This window comes from Aedes aegypti, chromosome 1 (assembly GCF_002204515.2).
Source record: "Aedes aegypti strain LVP_AGWG chromosome 1, AaegL5.0 Primary Assembly, whole genome shotgun sequence".
NCBI lineage: Eukaryota > Metazoa > Arthropoda > Insecta > Diptera > Culicidae > Aedes > Aedes aegypti.
In genome coordinates, this window is record NC_035107.1 from 199,505,897 (window position 1) to 199,528,453 (window position 22,557).

The 22,557-nt window shown below is 38.0% G+C and overlaps 1 protein-coding gene across 5 annotated transcripts in view; it reads right to left on the reverse strand.

Annotated features, from left to right (window-relative positions):
* Positions 1-1,210: 1,210 nt before the first annotated feature.
* The window catches only part of LOC5571788 (angiotensin-converting enzyme), a 43,989-nt gene continuing 22,642 nt past the window's right edge, over positions 1,211-22,557 (reverse strand). For all 5 annotated transcript variants that reach the window (XM_021856956.1, XM_021856950.1, XM_021856943.1 and 2 more), the window contains 5 exons: positions 9,775-9,984; positions 9,052-9,610; positions 7,633-8,990; positions 1,706-2,886; positions 1,211-1,645 (listed from right to left, as the gene is read on the reverse strand). In XM_021856956.1, the coding sequence (XP_021712648.1) occupies positions 1,276-1,645; positions 1,706-2,886; positions 7,633-8,990; positions 9,052-9,610; positions 9,775-9,984 (3,678 nt within the window). In that variant the 3' untranslated portion in view covers positions 1,211-1,275. The remainder of the gene's footprint in view (positions 1,646-1,705; positions 2,887-7,632; positions 8,991-9,051; positions 9,611-9,774; positions 9,985-22,557) is intronic.

Sequence of the window (22,557 nt, forward strand, 5' to 3'; positions counted from 1 at the left end):
TGCTAGTGCCACTTAGCGGCTGAATTCTCAATTAAATTTATCAATGCCAGATAGCCCTTGATTTGCTGAACATCTTTACCGAAGATTTTCTCGCTCAACCTTCTAGCTCATCTGGATCTTGAGATATCCGGTGAACGGATGATAATGCCCATTTTGAACCTCTCGTATCCACACTTTCTATGTTAGCCAGAAAAAGGAGAGGGGTCAGGAGAGATGACTCACTCAAGGATTGTAAGACCGCATTTACTTTAAAAGTTATTTCAAATGAATTGATCTTCTGGTCTCCAAATGGTGCCAATTGAAAATTGAAGGGTCGTCCCGGGCTTTTGAGGGTTACTTACAAAAATCTGATGAAAGATTTGCTCCGAAAGATTAGTTGAAAAACAACCTGAAAAATGTGGAAGAAATTTCAGAACGAACTTTTAAATGATATTCGCAAAAATGCTAAAGCAACTGCTGGAAGTATCCTGCAAGAGTATATAGTGTGTAGCAGTTGAATACTTCAACTTGAATTCATGATGCTGATAAGTTTCTGAAAATCTGGTGGCACTTTTGAATATTACTGTTCCTAAGATAAATGCTCGAAGGCATTCCTAGAGCAATCCCACAAACTACCAAATGAATCCCTGGAGGAACACCTGGAATAAACATTTAATCATTTGATAAATTATTGATGAATGTTAACTGCGGATGGGTTTATTTCCTGTGTTTCGTTACAGAAATTTCTTGGAAAAAAAAACTCGAACTAACAATGACATCAATGACCCAAACAAAAACACCCTTTCAAAAAAAATCTAGCTAGTCAACGCAATTCATAACGATTGGTTATCTTGATTCATGAATTTATTTCGTAAGGCAATTGTTGGATAGCACCACTGTGACTTCACCACTGACGCTCACTCTCATATTAGGTGCTCTTCGTTGAACTGAAGTGCAGAGTAGAGCGTGAGCTACCGAATACGACGAAGAATGTGCGATAGGCTTCGTGCGATGAAAGCGAGAGTGGCTTGTTTCACGTGTTTCTCACGAAGGAGGCCCGGGTTCCGACGTCATCGATTTGTTGTGATGCAGAAGAGGCGCCACAGTCATTGACCTACATCAGCAGACGAACAGATGCGACACATTCCCCCCCAAGAGACATATCACATTGGGTTTAGCGTAGCGTCACATGGAGCACCCTGACCACCCTCAATAATTAAATAAAGCGCACTTGGAGCAAACGTTCAATTTTATTGCACTTTAATAAACTAGTCACTAGTGTTAACGGTAAACATTTCACAACAGTTTCGATAGAAGGTTCACTCCGGTCACCAACATGACTAGAACTGAAGAAAGTGCTATCGTGGCACCGGCGCCGCGGTCAGCCTTTTCATTCTCCTTCTTTAGGAACTCGTAGAGTGGAGCATAGTACTCCAACAAGGCATCAGTTTTTAGCTTCGTTTCTCCTGTCATCGCTCGGAGTGCTTCGGACCAGTGAACAGAACGACCCAACGAAAGTCCTGCCCTCAAACGATCACCGGCCTCTTTGGAACCATCGATATCACATTTATGTAGTGGTTTGCTCGAATTGTTTGGATCGTATTCTCCCGCCACTTGACAAAGTGATTTATGCAGCTGCAAATCCAGAATATGGGCGATGAAGTAACTGAAAAAGTATAAACGATTCATTATACTGAAGTCTTTCTCGATGTTTCGGGATACTTACGAAATGTACTGACTGTCATAAGGAATGTGATATTTTGCACCAGGGTCAAAAGCATCCAAGTCACGCTCCACTGGGGCAGAGACCATTTGGTATTCTTCTCTCAGCTCCCACCAACGCTTATTCCAATTGGGAAAATCGACTTTTCCTGCAAAAATCTCCCAACGCCACATATCAATTACCAGTCCAAATGGCAAGAAGGCCACCCTGTCCAAGGCCTTCTGGAACAGAGCGTTGATATCATTCTCATATGAGCTTTCGTAATTGTCTAGCAGGCCAATCTTGCGGAAGTGCTCCGGTGTTGCCACCGACAGGGCTATCGTATCTCCAACAGCTTCATGGAATCCTGGATTGGCACCTGCACGTAGTGTCACCGGTTGATCCTTGTACAAAAGGTAGTAATTGATATGGCCCATCTCGTGATGGATCGTTATGAAGTCCTCCATGTTCATCCTGGTGCACATCTTGATTCGGAAATCTTTGCGGTCGCAGAAATCCCACGCCGATGCATGACAAGTCACGACACGATCTGATGGTTTTTCAATCACTGCACCGAGACTCTCATTATAGCTCATACTGTTATCGGGAAGTCCCAATCCAACATAGAAATCGTTGGAGATCTCAAATAACTGCTTCACCGTGAATCCTTTTTCGACCAGATTCTTTGTAATATCCAAATCAACAGTATCCTTGAACGGCTTGATACGATTGTACAAGTTGCCCCAGGCCTGGGCCCACATGTTACCCAGCAAATGGGCAGGAATATTCGGATTCTTGGAGTCCATTTTATCTCCGTAGATCTGCATCAGCTCTCTTCGGACGTACTTGTGCAATTCAACGTAGAACGGCTTCAGCTGACTCCACAGGCGTTTCATTTCATCGATGAAGTTCTCCTGCTCGAAGGCATCTCTCCAAAGGCCCCCCATGTCATCAAAACCAGCCACTCCAGCGGCCTTATTCATCAAACGGACATATTCGGCGTAATCGTTCTTCATATACCGTCCGGTGTTATAGCGCCATTCCTTCCATGCGTACAACAGTTCATCGTAATCTTGCGATTCGGCCATCACCTCGTACAGATCCGGATCCAAGCTCAGCGTGCCGGTTGTGCAGTTTTGCTGATCGTATGGACAAATCAGCGTACTACTGTAGATATGCTGCATTCTGCCGAGAGCGTTGTTCAACTGTAATGTGAAAAAGATAGGATTAATGAGGAATATATAGCTAGCTATATTGATGCGGATTAGCGGATTAGCGAAATCAACGAAAGCATCGACCTCAGCGATCTGTGGGAGTCAGTCCACGGAGCGGTGAGCACAGTAGCGCAAGAAGTGGTTGGTACTGCTCAACGAAAACCAAGGTACGGTTGGTTTGACGAGGAGTGCCAGAGAAGGACAACCGATAAGAACTTGGCTAGACGCCGGATGTTGGTTTCTGCTAACCGTCAGAGCAGAGGACCCAGACAACCAGAAATCGCAAGAAAGTTCACGTTATAACTCGTTTATTCACCCTAAATACATCAAACCCGCAAAACACCGTGGATAAACTCGTCAAATTGATGAGTTTCCTCGCATAAAACACCTTTTTTCTGAATTCATTTGTACATTTTGTTTCGTCCCGTACACTCGTACAAAATAAGTCGAATCAATCCGTAGCAGCTGTCAAATCAACATTTGTTATCATAAGTTAAGTCGCATAAGATCACAGGTTATTTCGGTAGAATATTTATACACTCGCATTGTATGTTATTGATCATCACATATGCATGTATATTGCCTCCACTTTTGTACGTAGAAGGCCTTTTCGCGACATCTTATAAGTTAAAGTTTGCACATACAATGCCTTCAGGTGATTTCTTTTGCGTACGTTTGGTTGTCTGGGGATCCATCACAGAAAGAAAAAGAAGCATGAAGAAGCAGTAATTGCTCAGGCGCAAGAACCTATGGAACAGAACGACATGCGATGGTTCTACGAATCTGTCAATGGTGTGCGGAGAAAAACAGTGCCGTATCCCGCCATGTATAACGACCGCGAAGGAAACTTGCTGACGGATAAAACAATGGTGACCGCCAGGTGGAAAGAGTGCTTCGAGTCATTTTTGAACGAAGATTGCGGAAGTGGATCTGGTAGCAAAATCCAAATCGATGACGATGGACAGGCTGTGGAACCTCCATCACTAGATGAGATAAAGAAAGCTATCAATTGGCTGAAGAACAACAAGGCTGCTGGGAAGGACGAGCTCCCGGCCGAGCTTCTTAAACACGAAAGTGAGCCTCACGAACTCCTTCACCGTATCAATTCTAGGATATGGGAGGAAGAATAAATGTCTACTTGTTGGTTGGATGGTCTCATTTGCCCCTTGTACCTAAAAGGGCATCGACTGGAGATCATGAATATTTATTGCCAGACAAGAGTTTTGAAATACAAAATCAAGATGTTCCATCAGGATGTTCTCCTGTCCCATCAAGAATTTATTCAGGGATTTCATCTGGAATTGCACAAGAGATTCCATCAGGAGTTCCTTCAGGGATTGTACCTGGATTCCATCAGGAGTTCCTCTAGCAGTTCCATCATAGTTTCTCCAGGGATTCCATCAAGAGTTATTTCAGAGATTCCACCTGCAATTGCTCCAGGGATTCCATCAGGAGTTCCTTCAGAAATCTTATCAAGAATTCATGCAGGGATTTTATCAGAAGTTGCTATAGGGATTCCATCAGGACTTCTTCAAGGGATTTTATCAGGAGTTCTTCCAATGATTTACTAATTCTTACAAGGATTTTATCAGTAGTTCCTCCAGATTCCATCAAAAGTTTATCTAGGGATTCTATCAGAAATACCTTTAGGGCATCCATCATAGTTCTTCTGGAGATTTCATCATGAGTTCCTCTAATGATTCCATCAGGAGTTCCTTCAAGAATATCTTAAGGAATTCCTCCAAGGATTCCATCAGAAGTTCCTATAGAAATTCTATCAGAAGTACCTTTTGGGAGTTCATCAGAGTTCTTCTGTAATTTCATCAAGGAGTTCCTTTAGGGATTCCAACAAGAGTTCTTTCTGAAATTTTACCTGGAGTCCCTCAAGAAATTCTATCAATTCCATCAATATTCCTTCTAGAAATACCATAAGTAGTTCCTCTAGGGATTCTTTCAGGAGCTCCATAAGGAATCTTATCTTAATTCCATCAGGGATTTCATCAGGGGTTCCTAAAGGGATTCCATCAGGAGTTGCTATAGGGATTCCATCAGGAGTACCTTTAGAGCTTCCACCAGAGTTCTTCTGGGGTTTTCGTCAGGATTCCCTCCAGGGATTTCATCAAGACTTCCTCCAGTGATTTCATCAAGAATTTCTTCAGAGATTCCACCTGTCATTCTTCCAGAGATTCTACCAGGAGTGCCTCCAGAGATTATATCAGGAGTTCCTCGAGGAATTCCATCAGAATTTGTTCTAGAGATATCATGAGGAATTCCTCTTTCTGGAGTGCCATCAGGAATCTTATTAGGAATTCCTCCAGAGATTGCATAAAGAGTTACTTTAGAAATTCCATCTGGAGTTCCTCTAGAGATTCCATCAGAAGTTCCTTCTGAGATTCCACCTGGAATTGCTCCATTGATTATATCAGAAGTTCCTCAAGGAAATGCATCAGGATTTCTTTTAAAAATTGCATAAAGAGTTCCTCCAGGGATTTCATCAGGAATTCCTTCAAGAATCTTATCGATAATTTTTTCAGAAATTTTAAGGATTTCCCATAGAGATTCCATCAGAAGATCGTCAAGAGATTACATCAGATGTTTCTTCAAGATTCCATCTGACACTCCTCCAAGGGTCACATCAGAAGTTTTTGTAGAAAGTACATCAGGAGTTCTTTTAGTAATTTCATCGGGAGTTCCTTTAGGCATTTCATTAGCATTTTCTTCAGATATTGCACATGGAATTCCATGTTTTTTTAGGGATTCCATTAGGAGTTCCCCTGAGTCTTTCAACAGGAGTTCCCAAGGGATTTTTTCAGGAGTTCCCAAGGGATTTCACCAGGAATTCATATAGGGATTCAAACAGGGATAACAACAGAAATTCTTCTATGGGATTACATTAATAGTTCCTACAGGGATTCCATCAGAAGTTCCTTCGGAAAATGCACCTAGAATTCCTCTAGAGATTATATCAGGGGTTCATCAAGGAATTCCATCAGAATTTCTTCTTGGGATTTTACAAGGAGTTCCGCCAGGCATGTTATCAGTAATACTTCCAAGGATTTCGTCAGGAGTTTCTATGATATTCCATTAGAAGTTCCTCCAGGGATTAAATCAAAAGTTCTTCGAACGATTCTATCAGAAGTTTCTTCAGGGATTTTTTCAGTTCTTCATCAAGTATTCCTTCAGATATCTTTTCAAGGATTAAATTTAATTATTAAAGAATTTCTCCCAGTTATCCCTTCACAGATTCATCCAAGAATTTCTACAGGATTTCCGTCTAAAAATCCTCTCGGGATTTTTTCAGAAACTCCGTCTCTGATTTATTCAAAAATTATTCCAGGGCTTCCTCCAAACGTGTCTCCAGGAGTTCTAAGGTTTACTTTAGGAATCACTTAAGAAAAGTTTCAAAAATTCCTGAAGAGATTCTACATGAAGACTTTTCTTCTGGATAATTTATCAAGAAAGCTGTTGACGGAATACCTTTAAGAATTTTAGAAATAGTTACTGACCAAATACAGAAAAATACTGACGGAATCAATGAAGAAACTTCTGAGAGAATCCCTGGAAATTTCCGGTCGAAGCTTTGAAGTAATTTCTAGAGGAAAGATTGTGAATGTTCAGAAGCAATACTTGGAGGAATAAATTGAGTAGTTTGCAAAGTACCTTCTGGAAATACTTCTGGACGTATTTCTGGTTGATTTTTTTTATTTTTGTAAAAATCCTTGCAGTAATTCATACAGAAATTTCTGAAGCAAATCATAGAAAAGATCACGGAAAATAACCTGGAAGAATTAGTTATAAATATTCTAGAGATATTATACAGTGATACCTCCATGAGTCGATGTTCCATGACTCGATATCGACTCATGGAACCATACTAAAAACAAAATTTCATGGTTACTATTCCATATCGACTCAAGGAGGTTTCACTGTATGATGAATTTCTAGAGAAACTGCTGAAGAAAATCGTTGAGGAAATTTTGTAAAAATCTCTGGTGTTCTTTAGAAGAATCGTAGAGGAATGTCTGTAAAAAAAATTAAAAAGGATCCTGTGCATAAATTTCTGAAAAAAATCCTTAGAAGGATTCCTGGAAGAATTTCTGTTGGATTCCCTGTAGATTTTTTTAGGAAAATTTTTAAAGAAATGGTAATTTGCGAATTTCTTGGCTTAAATAATTATAGCCTCTGAGCTACTGCAGAAAAATATATTTTTCTAAATGGTCAAGCTCCTAACATAGCTCCAAACACTTTTGCTCACTAGTGCCACCTGGTGGCAATATTTTAAATCAATCAGCTCAAACAATGATAGCCCTTGAGATAATGAACAATTTTGCCGACGCCATACTTCTAAGTGGACAGGCTTCTTGGATATTTGCAAAACAACAGTAAATGTTTCGTGCTCACTAACGCCACCTATCAGTCAAATGTTGAATTAAATGAGGAACCATCAGATAGCGCTCTACGTCCAGAACAACTTTACTGAAGATGTTCTGTTTCGACATTATCTGGATTTTGAGATATACCTATTTGAAATTGTGATCTGTTTGAACCGTATATAGTGCGTTCATTATTATGTGACTTCTATGTACATTTGTTGATTTTACCGCGTTATGAAGGCGTGTAAACAACAATTGTCGAGTATTATTCTTAAGAAGATTGATGAAGAATACATTTTGGTTTGGTGTCGATAGATATAACAACTGTTGTACAACAGCGCGACACCCCGAAGGTCAAACTCACCGCTGTAAACTCCTGCTCGGGTAAGTGGTTGATAGATATTTGCGTTAAATACTGCAGCTGCCGACGGAGGTCCGGATCGGTGTAGTCCTCTGCATTCACTTGGGCAAAGTGTTGATTGTAGTTATCAAGTACGAACTTGGTATTCTCGTTCAAGATTTCTGTCAACTCCTGCAGTAATGTAATATTTCCTACGTCCACCTGCGTGGCATATTGAGCCTTGACTTGTTTGTTGCATGCTACCTCATACTCCTTGCTGTAGTTGTCGACCACGGACTGCATTTCAGCATTCCGTATCTTGGCGTTTTCCTCCTTCAAAAACTCGTACAATGGCGCGAAATATTCCAGCAAAGCATGACCGCTAATATCTTGACCTCCGGTCAGTTTCTCCAGAGCAAACCTCCAATCTTCGCTGTAACCTAATGATAAACCTTCCTTCAGCTTATTTCCTGCAGCCTTGCTGTTGTAGAAATCGCATTTATGTAAAGGATTTGCTGAACTACTTGTTGGGTTGTATTCTCCAGCTTCAATACAAAGGGATCGATAGAACTGGAACTCCAGGATATGGGCCAAGAAGTACGCTATGTACTGCGAGTTGGCTGGTATGTGGTATTTTGCACCAGGATCAAAGTCACTTTCCGATCGCGATACAGGAGCGTAAACCTTCTGATACTTCTCTCTTAGATTCCACCAGTGAGAATTCCATTCACTCTCATTGACCGCTCCACTGAATACATCCCAACGCCACTGATCGATCAAATAACCGAACGGTAGGAAGGCAACTCGCTCCAAAGCCATCTCGAACAGAGCATTGATGTTATCCGCTTCACTGTCAGCGTACTCATCCAGCAGTCCAACCAACTTCAAATGCTTCGGAGTAGCTACGGAGAGAGCAATCGTATCTCCAACGGCTTCGTGGAATGCTGGAGTTGCTCCGGTCTTGAACAGCTGTGGTTGATCTTTGTACAGGATAAAATACATGATATGACCCATCTCATGATGGACGGTAATGAAATCCTCCATATTGATATTGGTGCACATCTTGATGCGGAAGTCTTCACCGTCGCAAAAGTCCCATGCAGAAGCATGGCAAACCATTTTCTGCGGTTGTTTCTCGATGACGGCTTTCGGACCGTAGCTCATGGCGCTGCTTGGAAGACCAAGACTTTGGTAAAACTCGTCCGACATCTCAAACATTTTAGTAGCGTTGAAACCCAGTTCTTGCATTTTAGCTGTAACATCTACCAAGCTAGCGTCTGGGAACGGTTTGATACGATCATAAAGGTTAACCCATGACTGTGCCCACATGTTGCCCAGAATGTGAGCTGGAATTTTCTCATTGTTTCGATCCATTTTGTCACCTAGAATACATAGAATTTGGATTAGCAGATATGATAGACGTAGGTCACAAATCATGCTTACCATACATGTCCAGCAATTTAAACCTAACGTAAGTATGAAGCTCATTATACAGAGGTTCCACTTCTTTCCACAGTCGCTCTAGTGTGCCTCTCAAATCCGAGTCGTCATATCGAGCCCTCCACATTTCACCGTAGTCCCCATATCCGTTCAGTTTAGCTGCCTGGTTAACGTAGTCCACATACAATTTGTAATCTTGACGCATCTTCTTTCCGGACTCTTCACGCCAACGCCTCCAGGTATATGTCAACTCATCGTAATCATTCGATGATGCCATAACGTGCTCCATTTCCGGATCCAGAGTCCACTTTTGTGCATCCGGGGCACAGTTCTGATCAGTGTAGGGACAAACTTCCGCCAGTTGGTACGCAGCGTCCATCCGTCTCATAACTTTATTGTATTCCTCCAGGTCACTGGTTGGCAGTGCAGCAGTTCCTAGGTCCTTCAGCAACGTTAGCTGTTTACGCACCTTAGGATCCTCATAGTTTTGCACCTGAGCATCTTTGAAATATTGCTCGTAGAAATCCGTCCGGAATTTGGCATACTCCAGTGAAATTTTATTCTGCAAAAGACGAAAGTGTCAATCGTGCTCAAGAGAAGACAGAATCCAATTAAACCTATCATTAAAAAAGCTGTTTATTTAATGTATTGTTCAACAGCACAGTTAATGACGACAACATGATTTTTTGTTAAAAAGCCCCTTTTTGGGGAATCCCATCAACCAACCTGTTCTTCTTGGAAGGTAGTGTTCTCGGTATTGGTAGCAACATTCCAGTTGGCTTGCACTTGCCGATTGCAATAGCTGCGCACTTCGGTGTCATACTGCTGAAGGATCTGCTTCATCTGTTCCTCATTGAGGGCATCGCTTGTGATCACCACTTGGGGAAGGGAGGCGGCCCGATGGCAGAGGCATACCACCAGTGTTAGGAAATAGAGCTGTGAAAATAAAAGTTATTTATGAGTGATTATTGAACAAATGATTATAACATGGTCGGAATGATAAGGCTGTTGATTTCGATAAGCCGAAGTTTACAGTTTCAATTATCGTTTGTCCAAGTTATTTTGGTTATGGAATATTATCGAACACTGTACGTCCACTTCTTGGTCTCTAGTGTTTCTCCTTATTTCAGCTCAAATCATGGAAAATTATATAATTTAAAAATTAGGGACCTTCCTTAGCCGAGTGGTTAGCGTCCGCGGCTACAAAGCAAAGCCATGCTGAAGGTGTCTGAGTTCGATTCCCGGTCGGTCCATGATCTTTTCGTGATGGAAATTTCCTTGACTTCCCTGGGCATAGAATATAATCGTGCCTGACACACGATATACGAATGCGAAAATGACAACTTTGGCCAAGAAAGCTCTCAGCTAATAACTGTGGAAGTGCTCATTGAACACAAAGCTAATAATCAGACTCTATCCCCGTGAGGACGTAATGCCAGAGAGAAGAAGAAGATTTTAAAAATTCTAATACAAATAACTTATTTTCATATAGGATAGTTCAAATAAATTTCTAAAAATGTATAAAAAAAACTATCTACACTTTAATTATGTCCTTAATTCAACCAAAACACATCGTTCAATTACACATTACGGTTTTTTCCTTATTTTTTATTATTATCATTCCAAATATTACATTAATTGCTTACTAGGTGTTCTGTATTAAGCAACACTATCATCCTAATTTGATGAAATTAAATTATGCATTTATTAACTTTTTGTTAACAACATCTTCTTCTTCTTCTTCTTGGCATTTATGTCCTCACTGGGACAGAGCCTGCTTCTCAGCGTAGTGTTCTTATGAGCACTTCCACAGTTATTAACTGAGAGCTTTCTTTGCCAAAGTTGCCATTTTCGCATTCGTATATCGTGTGGCAGGTACGATGATACTTTATGCCCAGGGAAGTCAAGGAAATTTCCATTACGAAAAGATCCTGGACCGACTGGGATTCGAACCCAGACACCTTCAGCATGGCATTGCTTTGTAGCCGCGGACTCTAACCACTCGGCTAAGGAAGGCCCCATGACAACATATTACATTTAATTTCCCGTAGCAGTTCAGAAATTTTAAAAGTGTGTTGATTTCACCTGCTTATAAGAGAGAAAAAAAGCCTTCAATTTATTTAACCTGAACATATAACGCATTAATCGTGGCAGTAGAAGATTGCAAAGATTTTTGTCTAAAAGTATTAATAATTTTATTCGACATTTTTTCTAATGTTTCATCATTGGATGTTCTATGTAACTCATTGGTACTATACCAGGGAGGAAGCTTCAGAATCATTTTCGAAATTTTATTTTGAATCCTCTGCAGAGCTTTTGTCCTGGTATAACAGCAGCTAGTCCATATTGGTACAGCATACAACATGGCTGGCCTGAAAATTTGTTTGACGATCAAAAGCTTATTCTTGACAAATTTTTGATTTTCTGTTAATATGCGGATACAGACATTTATTATAAGGTACCGTGGGGTAAGTGGATACAGAAAAATCAATAGTCAACTTCATTGTTATGTACAGCTAACGTGAATAATGTAATTCAAACTTTTTTCTATGGATAACAAAGGAGGGACTAATATACTTCAAATTGTCACATATATCGATTTTTCTGATTCTTATGTATTGAGTATGAGGGATTTGAAAATTTGCGCCAAAAGATGCACCTGCCCCACCATGGTGGGGTAAGTGGATCACCAATAAAAAAAAACTGTTCTCAAAACAAATGTGGTGTGATTATGTATAGTAAGAATTATATTACTCTCGTTCTTATTTTTAGTGCTAGTTTTGTTGCATTTCAATACTTTAAAAATCAAAGAGTAGCTTTATTTTATCAAAACATTATAAAACATATTTATACATGTGTTCATACTAATTCGAACAAAAAATAGCATTGTAACTAGAATAATTTGAAGAAAATTCATCCTTTTATACATAAAAGTTATACAGGAGTATTGGAGGATTATTCCTAATGATGTTTTCAATAAATATTCGTTGTTTAAAAATATGAGTTACATCTACTTTTTTTAACAAACTGAAATCATTTTATTCTATTTATGATTTCATTTGTATCATCTGTCTAGAATAGTTTATATGGTCAAATTAGGTACGACAATAAGCTTTCAATTGGAATAATTGTATATTTTGCTCTTTTGCAACTCTTGCTTAGATAATCCACGAAAAGTTTTGATTGAATTTTGTAATATTCATTATTTTATAAATTTTTATACCAGAAAGATGAAAAAAAAACTTTTAGATGGATTAATTCAAATTTTCTATGGTCAATTTGACAAATTTAAGCTAGGAATGCAAAAAGTTGAAGGGAAACAACATTTGCGGATATTAAAACTTATTCAAGTTCTCGTAAGCAGTCTGCCAATAAATGATAATAATAATTGATCCACTTACCCCACACCTTCAAAAAGTAGGGGTAAGTGTACCATGTCCAATATATCGGTAATTATTTATAAAAATCACATATTTTTCATTGTGATTCATTCAATAAGAACTGAAATGCTCACCACTTGTTGAAAAAACTACTATTATTCGATTTAAGACAGAGATACCATGACTTTTTTACTGATGAACAACAATTTTAAAATTAATTTATTTTTGCAGGTGAAAAGTTTGATTGTTTTGGTGTACGTGTAGTACCAGTTTTGCAATAGTATTAGTGTGGACGTAAGAATATAACCTAAAACGAAGCAATGGTGCAAAAACATTCAACATATTCAAGTAATTATGCTTAATATGGACAAATGATCCACTTACCCCACTGATACACTTCCCCCACTGTACCTTATTTGTTACATTTGGCTTGAATGCCCTCAACGTGATTTTTGAAAGTTAAATTCTTATCTAGCATGAGCCCTAGATACTTAACATCATCTGACCAATTTATTGGAACCCCTCTCATCGTGACAACATGTCTACTTGAAGGTTTCAAATAAAGAGCTTTTGCTTTATGTGGGAATACTATTAGTTGAGTTTTGGAAGCATTAGGAGAAATCTTCCATTTTTGCAAGTGTGAAGAAAAAATATCCAAGCTTTTTTGCAATCGACTACAGATGACATGCAGACTTCGTCCTTTGGCGGAGAGGCCTGTGTCATCCGCAAACAATGATTTTTGACATCCCTGAGGTAACTCAGGTAAGTCAGATGTGAAAATATTGTATAGTATTTATCCCAAAATGCTGCCTTGAGGAACACCAGCTCTTACAAAAAGTCTTCAAGAATTGGAGTTTTGATAATTACCATGGAGTGTACGATTTGACAGATAACTTTGAATTATTCTAACAATGTATGTTGGAAAATTAAAGTTTTTAAATTTCACGATGATGAAGGCTTGCATGCCAAACACTGTCGAATGCTTTTTCTATGTCTAGAAGAGCAAGACCAGTAGAACAGCCTTCAGATTTGTTGGAATGTATCAAATTTGTTACAAGTAAATGTTGATGAGTGGTCGAATGTCCATGTAGGAATCCGAACTGTCCATTGACAAAAAAAAAATATTTCTATTCAAATAAACCTTTTCAAAAAGTTTACTGATTGATGAAAGCCAGCTGATTGGACGATAGCTACCCGACTAAGGGTACATAACAAAATTATATCAGCATATGTTATTATGTTATAAGTTTTTTTCGAACATAGGTTGTTACAAACTTGATGCAGGATGTTGTTAAAATAACTAAAATTATAACAAATAGTGTATGAATATTAACATAAACATAACAAAATATGTTTTAATTCTATCAAAAACATATCAAACCAAGTTATAATGTTTGATACAAAGTATCAAAATTATAATACTGTTCGATATACGATTGTATTGTATATTATTGAAATGCATAACTATCTATTTATTTTGTTATAAAGTTGTTAAAAATGAACAAAAAAATATCTTAATGTATGTATGTATGTATGTATGTAGGTAGCCACCAATCCTTGCTTGAGCCTTGCTCTGTATGCGGCTCCACTCAACAGTAAGGTCAAATTTTATTACCAATCTGCATTCAACATATCGCTGTATGAAGGGCCAAAAGGGGGGTGGCGGACCCGTAAGTAGAAACACTTACGCGAAACCCGCGGGAAATAGAGAATCTCCTTCCAGCCTTATGATCCAACAGATTTAGTATTAGAATTTGCAATACTTGTCGAGCTTTCCACGGAAAGATTTGTTAGAAGAAGGGCGCGTAAAATCTTTTACAACTGTTGGAGAGAAAAGTACTGGACGCGAACGACTAACACTTTTCCTCCTGACTCCGATTGGCACTCCACTTCATTGTCCAGTTGTAAATTCAATGATGCCCTGATGCTCCCTCCCTCCCCAAAACATGATAATTTCAATTATAGTGATATGTTATATAGTACAACAGATTATAATATATATAATAATATGATAATAAAATATGAAAATAAAATAGTAGTAACAATAAAATATGACGCAGTGAAACAGCATCTGAATGCATGCAGTATTATATCGGCCGACATATATTTGAATATTTGCCCTACTGATGATATTAGGCTGGTCGAGGAAAGAATGATAAAAAAGAGATTTGTAAATAAAGTTTCCGGATACATCAAAAACAAAATTCCAGCTTCCATATGTTTAGGCAGGACAAACAAAATAATATTACATCAGACGCTTCGTTTCATTCGCTGTAGCCTACTGTAGTAAACAAGGACAATTACATTAAAGTCATTGTAGCAGCATGTAGTGCAATGATGTTACGGCATATTCCCCTAGACGCCTGCTGACACCCTACTACATCGTCCATCTGTGACATCTCTGATGCCTTAATGCACCCTCTCAATACCCAGCATATAATAAATGAAATATAATTATTTAAATATATAAAATGGAATTTATAGTTGTATATGATATAAATATAGATGTTTCAGAATTTCCATTCTTTAAATGTGATGAATTGAACCTCATTAGGTAGTCTCCAAACTAAGGCCGAATTACAATTTCCGGAATAGAACGCCATGCAAAAATATTAATAGCAGTGATTATGTTAGTATCTCCGATGACTTCATGATGCTTCTGGAAATTATGCCAATGAATTAGTATAACAAACCAATTACAAATAAGTAATTCGTGTACCTCCTCTGGACTAGTAGCTATAAGGAATGAAAATTATCTGTTATTTTATGAGCCAAAGAAATTATTTGTATACTTATTTATTACCTATGAACAGTAGATATAGTACAACGCTACCCAATGTGTATGTATGTAGGTAACCACCATCCTGGTATGAAGTGTATGTACAATGATGTTTATAAAAATGGAAATTATGTTCGTATATGATTGATACAGACGATTTTTTTTTCATTAGATAAATCTGACGACTTGAATCTCATTATCTTCAACATGTAGACTCCATAATAATTGCGATCCTAAAATACAACACATGAATAAAATGAACAAAAGAGCTGCGTTGAGTATGAAACGATTAAAATGATGTATTCCATCTCATTATCTCCGATATGTAGACTCCATGATAAACCTGTAAGTTAAAGCACTGAAATACGTTGATAAGTCAAAATATAAGCAAGCTACGTTCCAAGATTACAACACATGAATAAAATGAACAATAGAACTGCGTTGAGTATGAGGTTATTAACATAATAACATCAGTTTTTCAGTAAAACAGAAAACATGGTACAATTTGAAGATGTGTTCTAAAATCGCTGAACAAAAATATATCTTAAAGGGAAATAAAACACATTATGTTATATTTCTGTTTTATTATGTTCTATGGATAACGGAGCCTAACAAAATTATATCATATTATGATATGCATATCATATTCTGATAAAATTTTATTATATTTTTGTTACAAGCCTGTAGTCGGGTAGAAACTTATATAGAATTTTGCCAGGTTTTAAAATTGGTACAACCTTGGCATTTTTCCATTTGTCAGAAAAATATGCCAACTGAAAACATTTGTTAAATATATCAACCAATAAGCTACCAAGCTACTTTCTGGTAATTTTTTGATGAGTATTTAGAAAATTCTATCATCGGCAGGGGTTTTCATATTTTTTATCAATAGTTCTCTCAGAAATTTCATACAAATATTGATATATTGATAATATAATAATTTTCAATATTTGTAGGTTATGATTTCCCAATATATCACGGACAGATACAGGAATATCAATACTCAAACTACTTATTCTGTCCAAGAATTGCATAGCAAGTTTTTGAATTTTTTTTTTCCGCAATAAGATAGTAATAATTTGTTTTCCTCTTTCAAGACTGGAATTGGATTCTGAGGGTTTTTTTTTTCAAAATTTTAGATAATTTCCAAAAGGGCTTAGATGCAAGGTTCGATTGAGAAATATTATTTTTTTTTTTTTTTTGTGTTGAGAAAACTATTTTTTTTTTTTTTTTTTTTTTGGTGGATGGTGCAGTGGTAAGGTGTCGAATTCTTAATCCAACGGTCGCGTGCTCGAGGCGGGGTGATTTTTTTTTAATTCCTATCAAATTTATATGGCATTGTATTTCTGATTGTAAAAGCGTGGAAAGTCGCGAATAGTGCATAAATAGCCTCCTCTTTGATTGGTATACAACGGTTTGTAAAGTTTATACCAGCTGAATATTGTCTTTTTGTCACCTTTAAAATTTGGATCCAAAACATTCATCGGCATACGGGAGAGGGTTCAATGGCCCGGGTCAATGTGAACAACTTGCCTAATGCTGATGCATCTTCATCAAGTTTAAATATCGTTAAAAACTAGCTTAAAATACATTTTAAAAGCATGCATTTTGATTACGTTAACATGTGGGGATTAAATCCTAATTAAGTTATATTAAAGTTCACGGAGCTGTAATAATACGAATACAGTTTGTTTTATTTCTACTTCATGATCTTGCATGACATGTTTTGCGAATACTTTATTATAGCTATTATATAACTCAAGATGTTATATGTTAAACAAATAAAGCTTCAATATAACAAAATTTGTTGTATGCTGCGAAACAAATGTATTTGTTGTTACTTGGGCTGTTAGATCAGGACAATTTGCATTACCTAGAAGCCCACAAAAACCGCTGTGAAATATAACTATAAAGAACAGCCTTTGATAAAAAGAAGGAAAAAACACTGATGAAAGTGTTAGCCATTTGAAATTTTAGTAAATGACCAAAGGTTATTTCGGCCTAACGACCCTTTCGGCCTAACGGCATTCGGCTCAATGGCCTTCGGCCTAGCGACATTCGGCCTAACGGCATTCGGCCTAACGACCTACACCCGCCGAGAACAAGCTGTAGCTTGGCTAATAATATCGACGACATGGTCGAATGCGAAGGTGGATGCGGCGGCTGGTTCCACTGCGACTGCGTAGGATATGATGACGGAAAGAAGGAAGAACATTGGAAGAACTAGAGTTGTGTTGCTGGGACTGTGGCTAATGCACCGGAACCACACAGAAAAAAAAACATTTAATTTTCAATGTGATGTAAACTGAAGTCTACTGTAAAAATAAATCAAATTCGTATGTTGTTACAACATCATTTGAATTTAAATGAATATACATTCAATTTTCAACTAGAAATGGTTGAATATTACACGATCGTGTAAATTTAAAGTGAATTCGATTGAAAAATAATTGATTTGTCGTTGAAATTTAGGTTTATTTTGATGCTCCAAATATGTGCATGAAAAAACATTAAATTTACAACATATTTTTAGCTGTGCAGGAGCAACAGGTGGACAAAGTTCTCGACAACGGGTTTCACCACCGTCTCCGGGATGGGTGGACCGTATTCTTCAGACCTCAAACTGCTTGAGGGGCAACAGTCCTTCTTACTGAGAGAGATCGAGTTGGAGAAGAAGCGAGAATTCGAGCAGAAGAAGCTGCAGCTGGAGAAAACCTATCTCACCTAATAGTTACCACCTACGACAAGTACGGTAGAGCAACTTGGAAGCTTTCCTCTACAAACAACGCACATAAGTCAAAACAATCAGTTGACAAGTTATGGAAATCAAATTTCGCTAGGAATAGGGCTAGGTCAGAATATGGGTGATCTCGGAGGGCAATCACCACGTAAACTGGCGGCCAAGCACGCGATATCGAGAGACTTTCCAGCGGTTATCCGGAGGAATGGCCTATGTTCCATAGTGCATTCTACACGTCCACAGAAGCATGCGATTACAGTGAAGTAGAAAACCTCGGCCGACTTCAACGCTGTCTAAAAGGCACTGGAAGCAGTACGTAGCCGTCTTCTTCTGCCCTCATATAGTACCGTAGGTTATGCAAATCTTACAACTTCTGTATGGGCGTCCGGAGCAGATTATCTACTCGCTCCTAACAAAAGTTCGAGATGTTCCCGCACCAAAGGCCGATAACCTGAAGACGCTAGTGACGTTCGGCATGGCAATGCAGAACTTCTGCGATTACCTAGCGGCAGGAGGCCAAGTGGTTCATCTGCCGTATTCTGTATTTCCGACGCATCTGAAATTGGACTGTGCAATATACAAAGGGCAGTTTTCTCTAGTAGATCTGCGAGTCTTCGGTGCATACATGACGAACTTGGTTTCAGCGGCGGCGGACGTAACACATACGTTAGATTCGGCTGCTACGGCTTCCTAAAAAGCGGCAAAAAAATATCTCAACGTCCAACGTGCGATGTTTGATCAGTGCAGTGATCCGAAAGACAAAGTGAAGGAATGCGACGTTTTCAAGCGGTTGAAAGATGAAGATAAGTGGAAAGCAGTTCGCGCACATCAACTTTGTCGAGTCTGTCGCGGCAAACATGGATGAACGCCAAGCCGTTCTCAATCACACTGCGAGATTCAAGGGTGTCAACTTCGCCATCATCTACTTTTACATTCGAGTTCTACAGCACCTTCGACGAGCTCAGTTAGTAACCCGGTAAACCGCGTTCCAGCTACTCCGACAATTGTATCGAATTATCCCGAAGGAGTGAATGCGCATCGACATGGCCAGAATACAACACTCTTCCGTGTTTTGCCGGTTACACTATTTGGCAATGGAAAAAACACGTTCGCCTTTATTGACGAAGGATCTTTAGTTTCGCTGTTTGAGAAGTGGATTGCTGACGAGCTAGATGTTTAGGTTTTCATGAGGCGATTTTGCTTGACTTGGACAGGCAATGTCAGCCGCGACGAAGATCATTCCCATCAGGTTGAGATAGAGATTGCAGGGAGTGGAGCTGATGTTCGCTATTTGTTGGAGGAAGTCCGCACTGTTAAATCAATGGCGCTGCCTAAACAGTCACTTCGGTACGGTGAACTAGCTACACGTTATCAGCACCTTCAGACGTTACCAGTCAAGGATTATGAAGCAGTGACTCCGGGGATTTTAATTGGAGCCGCCCAACTGCCACCAAGCAACTCCGTGAAGGGAAGACTGGTGAACCAGTCGCAGCAAGGACTCGACTTGCCCATCCATTATTCGCAAGTCACGAGAAGGCAGAGTTAAATTGAATTTTAATCTAAAATTATAATTGTTGATTGGTAGGAGAAATTGTTATTCGAACAAATTTGTTAGAAGCATATAAGGTAATGAATTTGATCTAATCATGTTTATATCATAAGAACATGAATTACAGCTTTTGAGTTCAGTCTAACCCCGAAAAGACGTGCGAAAAAAAAACGAGGTCCGAAACTACCCCAACGCATTTTGCTATTGCAATGTCTCTCGCTTCAACAATGGCAGTTGATAAAATTTCAAGAACATTGCCAATATTAAGTTTTGTTTGCAAAGAAATGTTAACATCAAGTTTACTATCATATGTATTCCAGTTTACTCGTAAATAATTGAAAGTGGAGCTGATAGAATTGAGAATTGCTCAATGGGATATTTGAAATGTATCAGGGATATGATCAGAATCAAAATTAGCATGAGTAACTAGTTGACTACAAAGGTGTCTAGAGTTGGTAAAGACCAAAACAATCGTAGAAGGGTTTCTAGAAAAGAAAAAAACAAATAGGGCTATCAGGGTATTGTATTGAGAAATATCATGCAGAGCACTCATCAAATAAAATTCTGCCGTTGGAATTACTTTCCAAATTGTTCCATTAGGAATGGTGGTAGGTCATTTGGCATAAAGTCGTTTGGCATAAAGCCGTTTGGCATAAAGTCGTTTGGCATAATGGTCATTTGGCATAAAGTCGTTTGGCATAACGGTCGTTTGGCATAATGGTCGTTTGGCATAATAGTCGTTTGGCATAATAAGTCTGAAACCAAGAATTTCTTAAGATGAGATTCGTTTTTACTTTTCTTTTCAATCTTTCTGATGACATTAGGCTTCTTGCGGAGTCAATAATTGACAATAATTGATACAAAATGTCACTTTATTCTACAATCATATACTCTTGAATAAACTAAAGCATATAAGAAAAGTTATTGTCAATAATATTTTATAATTTATGCAGAAATTACCTTTCTTTAAAATATTAATTTTTCTTTTGAGTTCCGCTATTGGAATATTTTTTTGCACTGAAGATTTTGATAGATTTAGCACTAATTTACCCTTCTTTCAAACATTGGATTTCTTTTAAATGTGTGTAACCAAACTATGGGCATAAAAACTGTTGATTTGAAATTGAAACAAATTTTACCTTCTTTTATACATAGGCTGTTCTTTTAAGAGCGGGGAAACGAGTCATTCTAGGAACTGGCATTCGGGGAACCGACATTCAGAGAAACGACATTCGGGGAAAAGTAGGACAAGAGCTATGATTCTGAACGCAATTTTTGATGTCTTTTCGTTTTATTATGCCGCAATAGTTTTTGGCGTCCAATCTTCTATTGATTTAATCATATATTTTGCCTTCTTCTAAAAATAGGCTGTTCTTTATATTTATACTGTTTTAAATTTTATTATTCAGTCAAGCTAAATGTTCACCATTTATATATTTCGCAATTCTTGCAAGATGTGCTGTTAGAATAATAATTACTTTAAAACCTGTAAATATTCAACATATTTTTTTGCAAACACAAGATCTACTTTCAAGATATGCTGGAAAAATATTGTTTCAATCACACATTTTCCGTCCTTTCGATAATAGCCAGTGTTTTTGATGTACACTTTCAAAATTAAAATTTATATTGAATGTGTTGTTCATTTGAGTTATGTTGTGAGAAGATATTTAGTGTTACAGCCTTAAACATTTTAAACGAAAAAAAATCTGCTCTTTTATATAGGCTATATTTGCATTATGCTGCAATAATAGATCTCTGGATAAGAGTTTTTAATATTTTGCAAATAAATGTTTCCTTCTTCTACCAAGTAATTTTCATCAAGTATTACGTACAAACTGGAACAGAGCTTGATCTGCAGCAAAATATGTGCATTCCCTTTATTAATAACTGCGAACTTTCTTTGCCAATTTACTATTTTCAAATAGATAATTGAATCGCAACAATTCAACAATACTTTATGCTCTGGGATGTGAAGAAAATTATTGTTCCGAAAAGATCTTCCACCAGACCCGTCACGAGTTTTATTTAGTTATGCTCTCTAATGTCACTACAATTTATGACATTCATAGCTTGGATTATCTCTGAACGACCACCACGCTCATTGAGAAACTACAAAAAAAAATTGCTATGGGCTCAGTGGTGTTGATCTCGGTGAAAGATTCGTAAATGCCAATATTCATTCTTACTCAATCATTATGCCAAACGACTATTATGCCAAACGGCTATTATGCCAAACGACCATTATGCCAAACGACCATTATGCCAAACGACTTTATGCCAAACGGGGTACAATCATTAGGAATGTTTGGTATTAAAGACACCTCTGACAAAAATTTGCTTATTGCGAGTCAATCCGCAAGTTGAAAAGGTAAATGAGCAGCTATTAAAGTAAAACAAATTGTGCTTCTTCTCTTCAAGATTTTTGAGAAGAGCATCGAACTGATTGCTCATTTCGATGCAATTATCAACATTTCACCCTTGGAAGAAAGTGTGCATTCCGGAGAAACGGCCTTTCTTCCATTCTTGCCACGTTTAGTGACAGTTTTAAATCCCGCTTTTTTGGAAGGAAGTTGTGAATTCAGAGATTCACCTTTCCTTTTGTTTGTAGTTGCAATTATGTTTAGTGAATAAACGAAAGAAGAAAAAACATTCACATTCACATTTTTTCCCAAGTCGGTCCACCAAGGATTACCACCGCTAGCTTTCACTAACGGGTCCAGCGAAAAATCGAAGGCATGGGTCCAAATAAGGGTCGTAAAGGGATCAATAGTAGTTCTGTTCTTGTAGCACTGAGAAGCACTGCTTTAGGTAGTTTTAAAAACTTCCAAGAGCAGAGAGAATTTGTGTACGCACATTAAGAAGGTACGATGTGCACTGATCCATATATACATATGTGCTATCCATAACTGTGGAGCGTCAATACAGCATGAACACAACAAATGCATTCAAATTTCAACTATCGATAATAGCCTTCGCCCATTATTCATCGTTACGCATGTGCACTTGCACTTACATTCACTTTCCTTCTCGATGTGTCATGATGCGCTATCAAATGCCA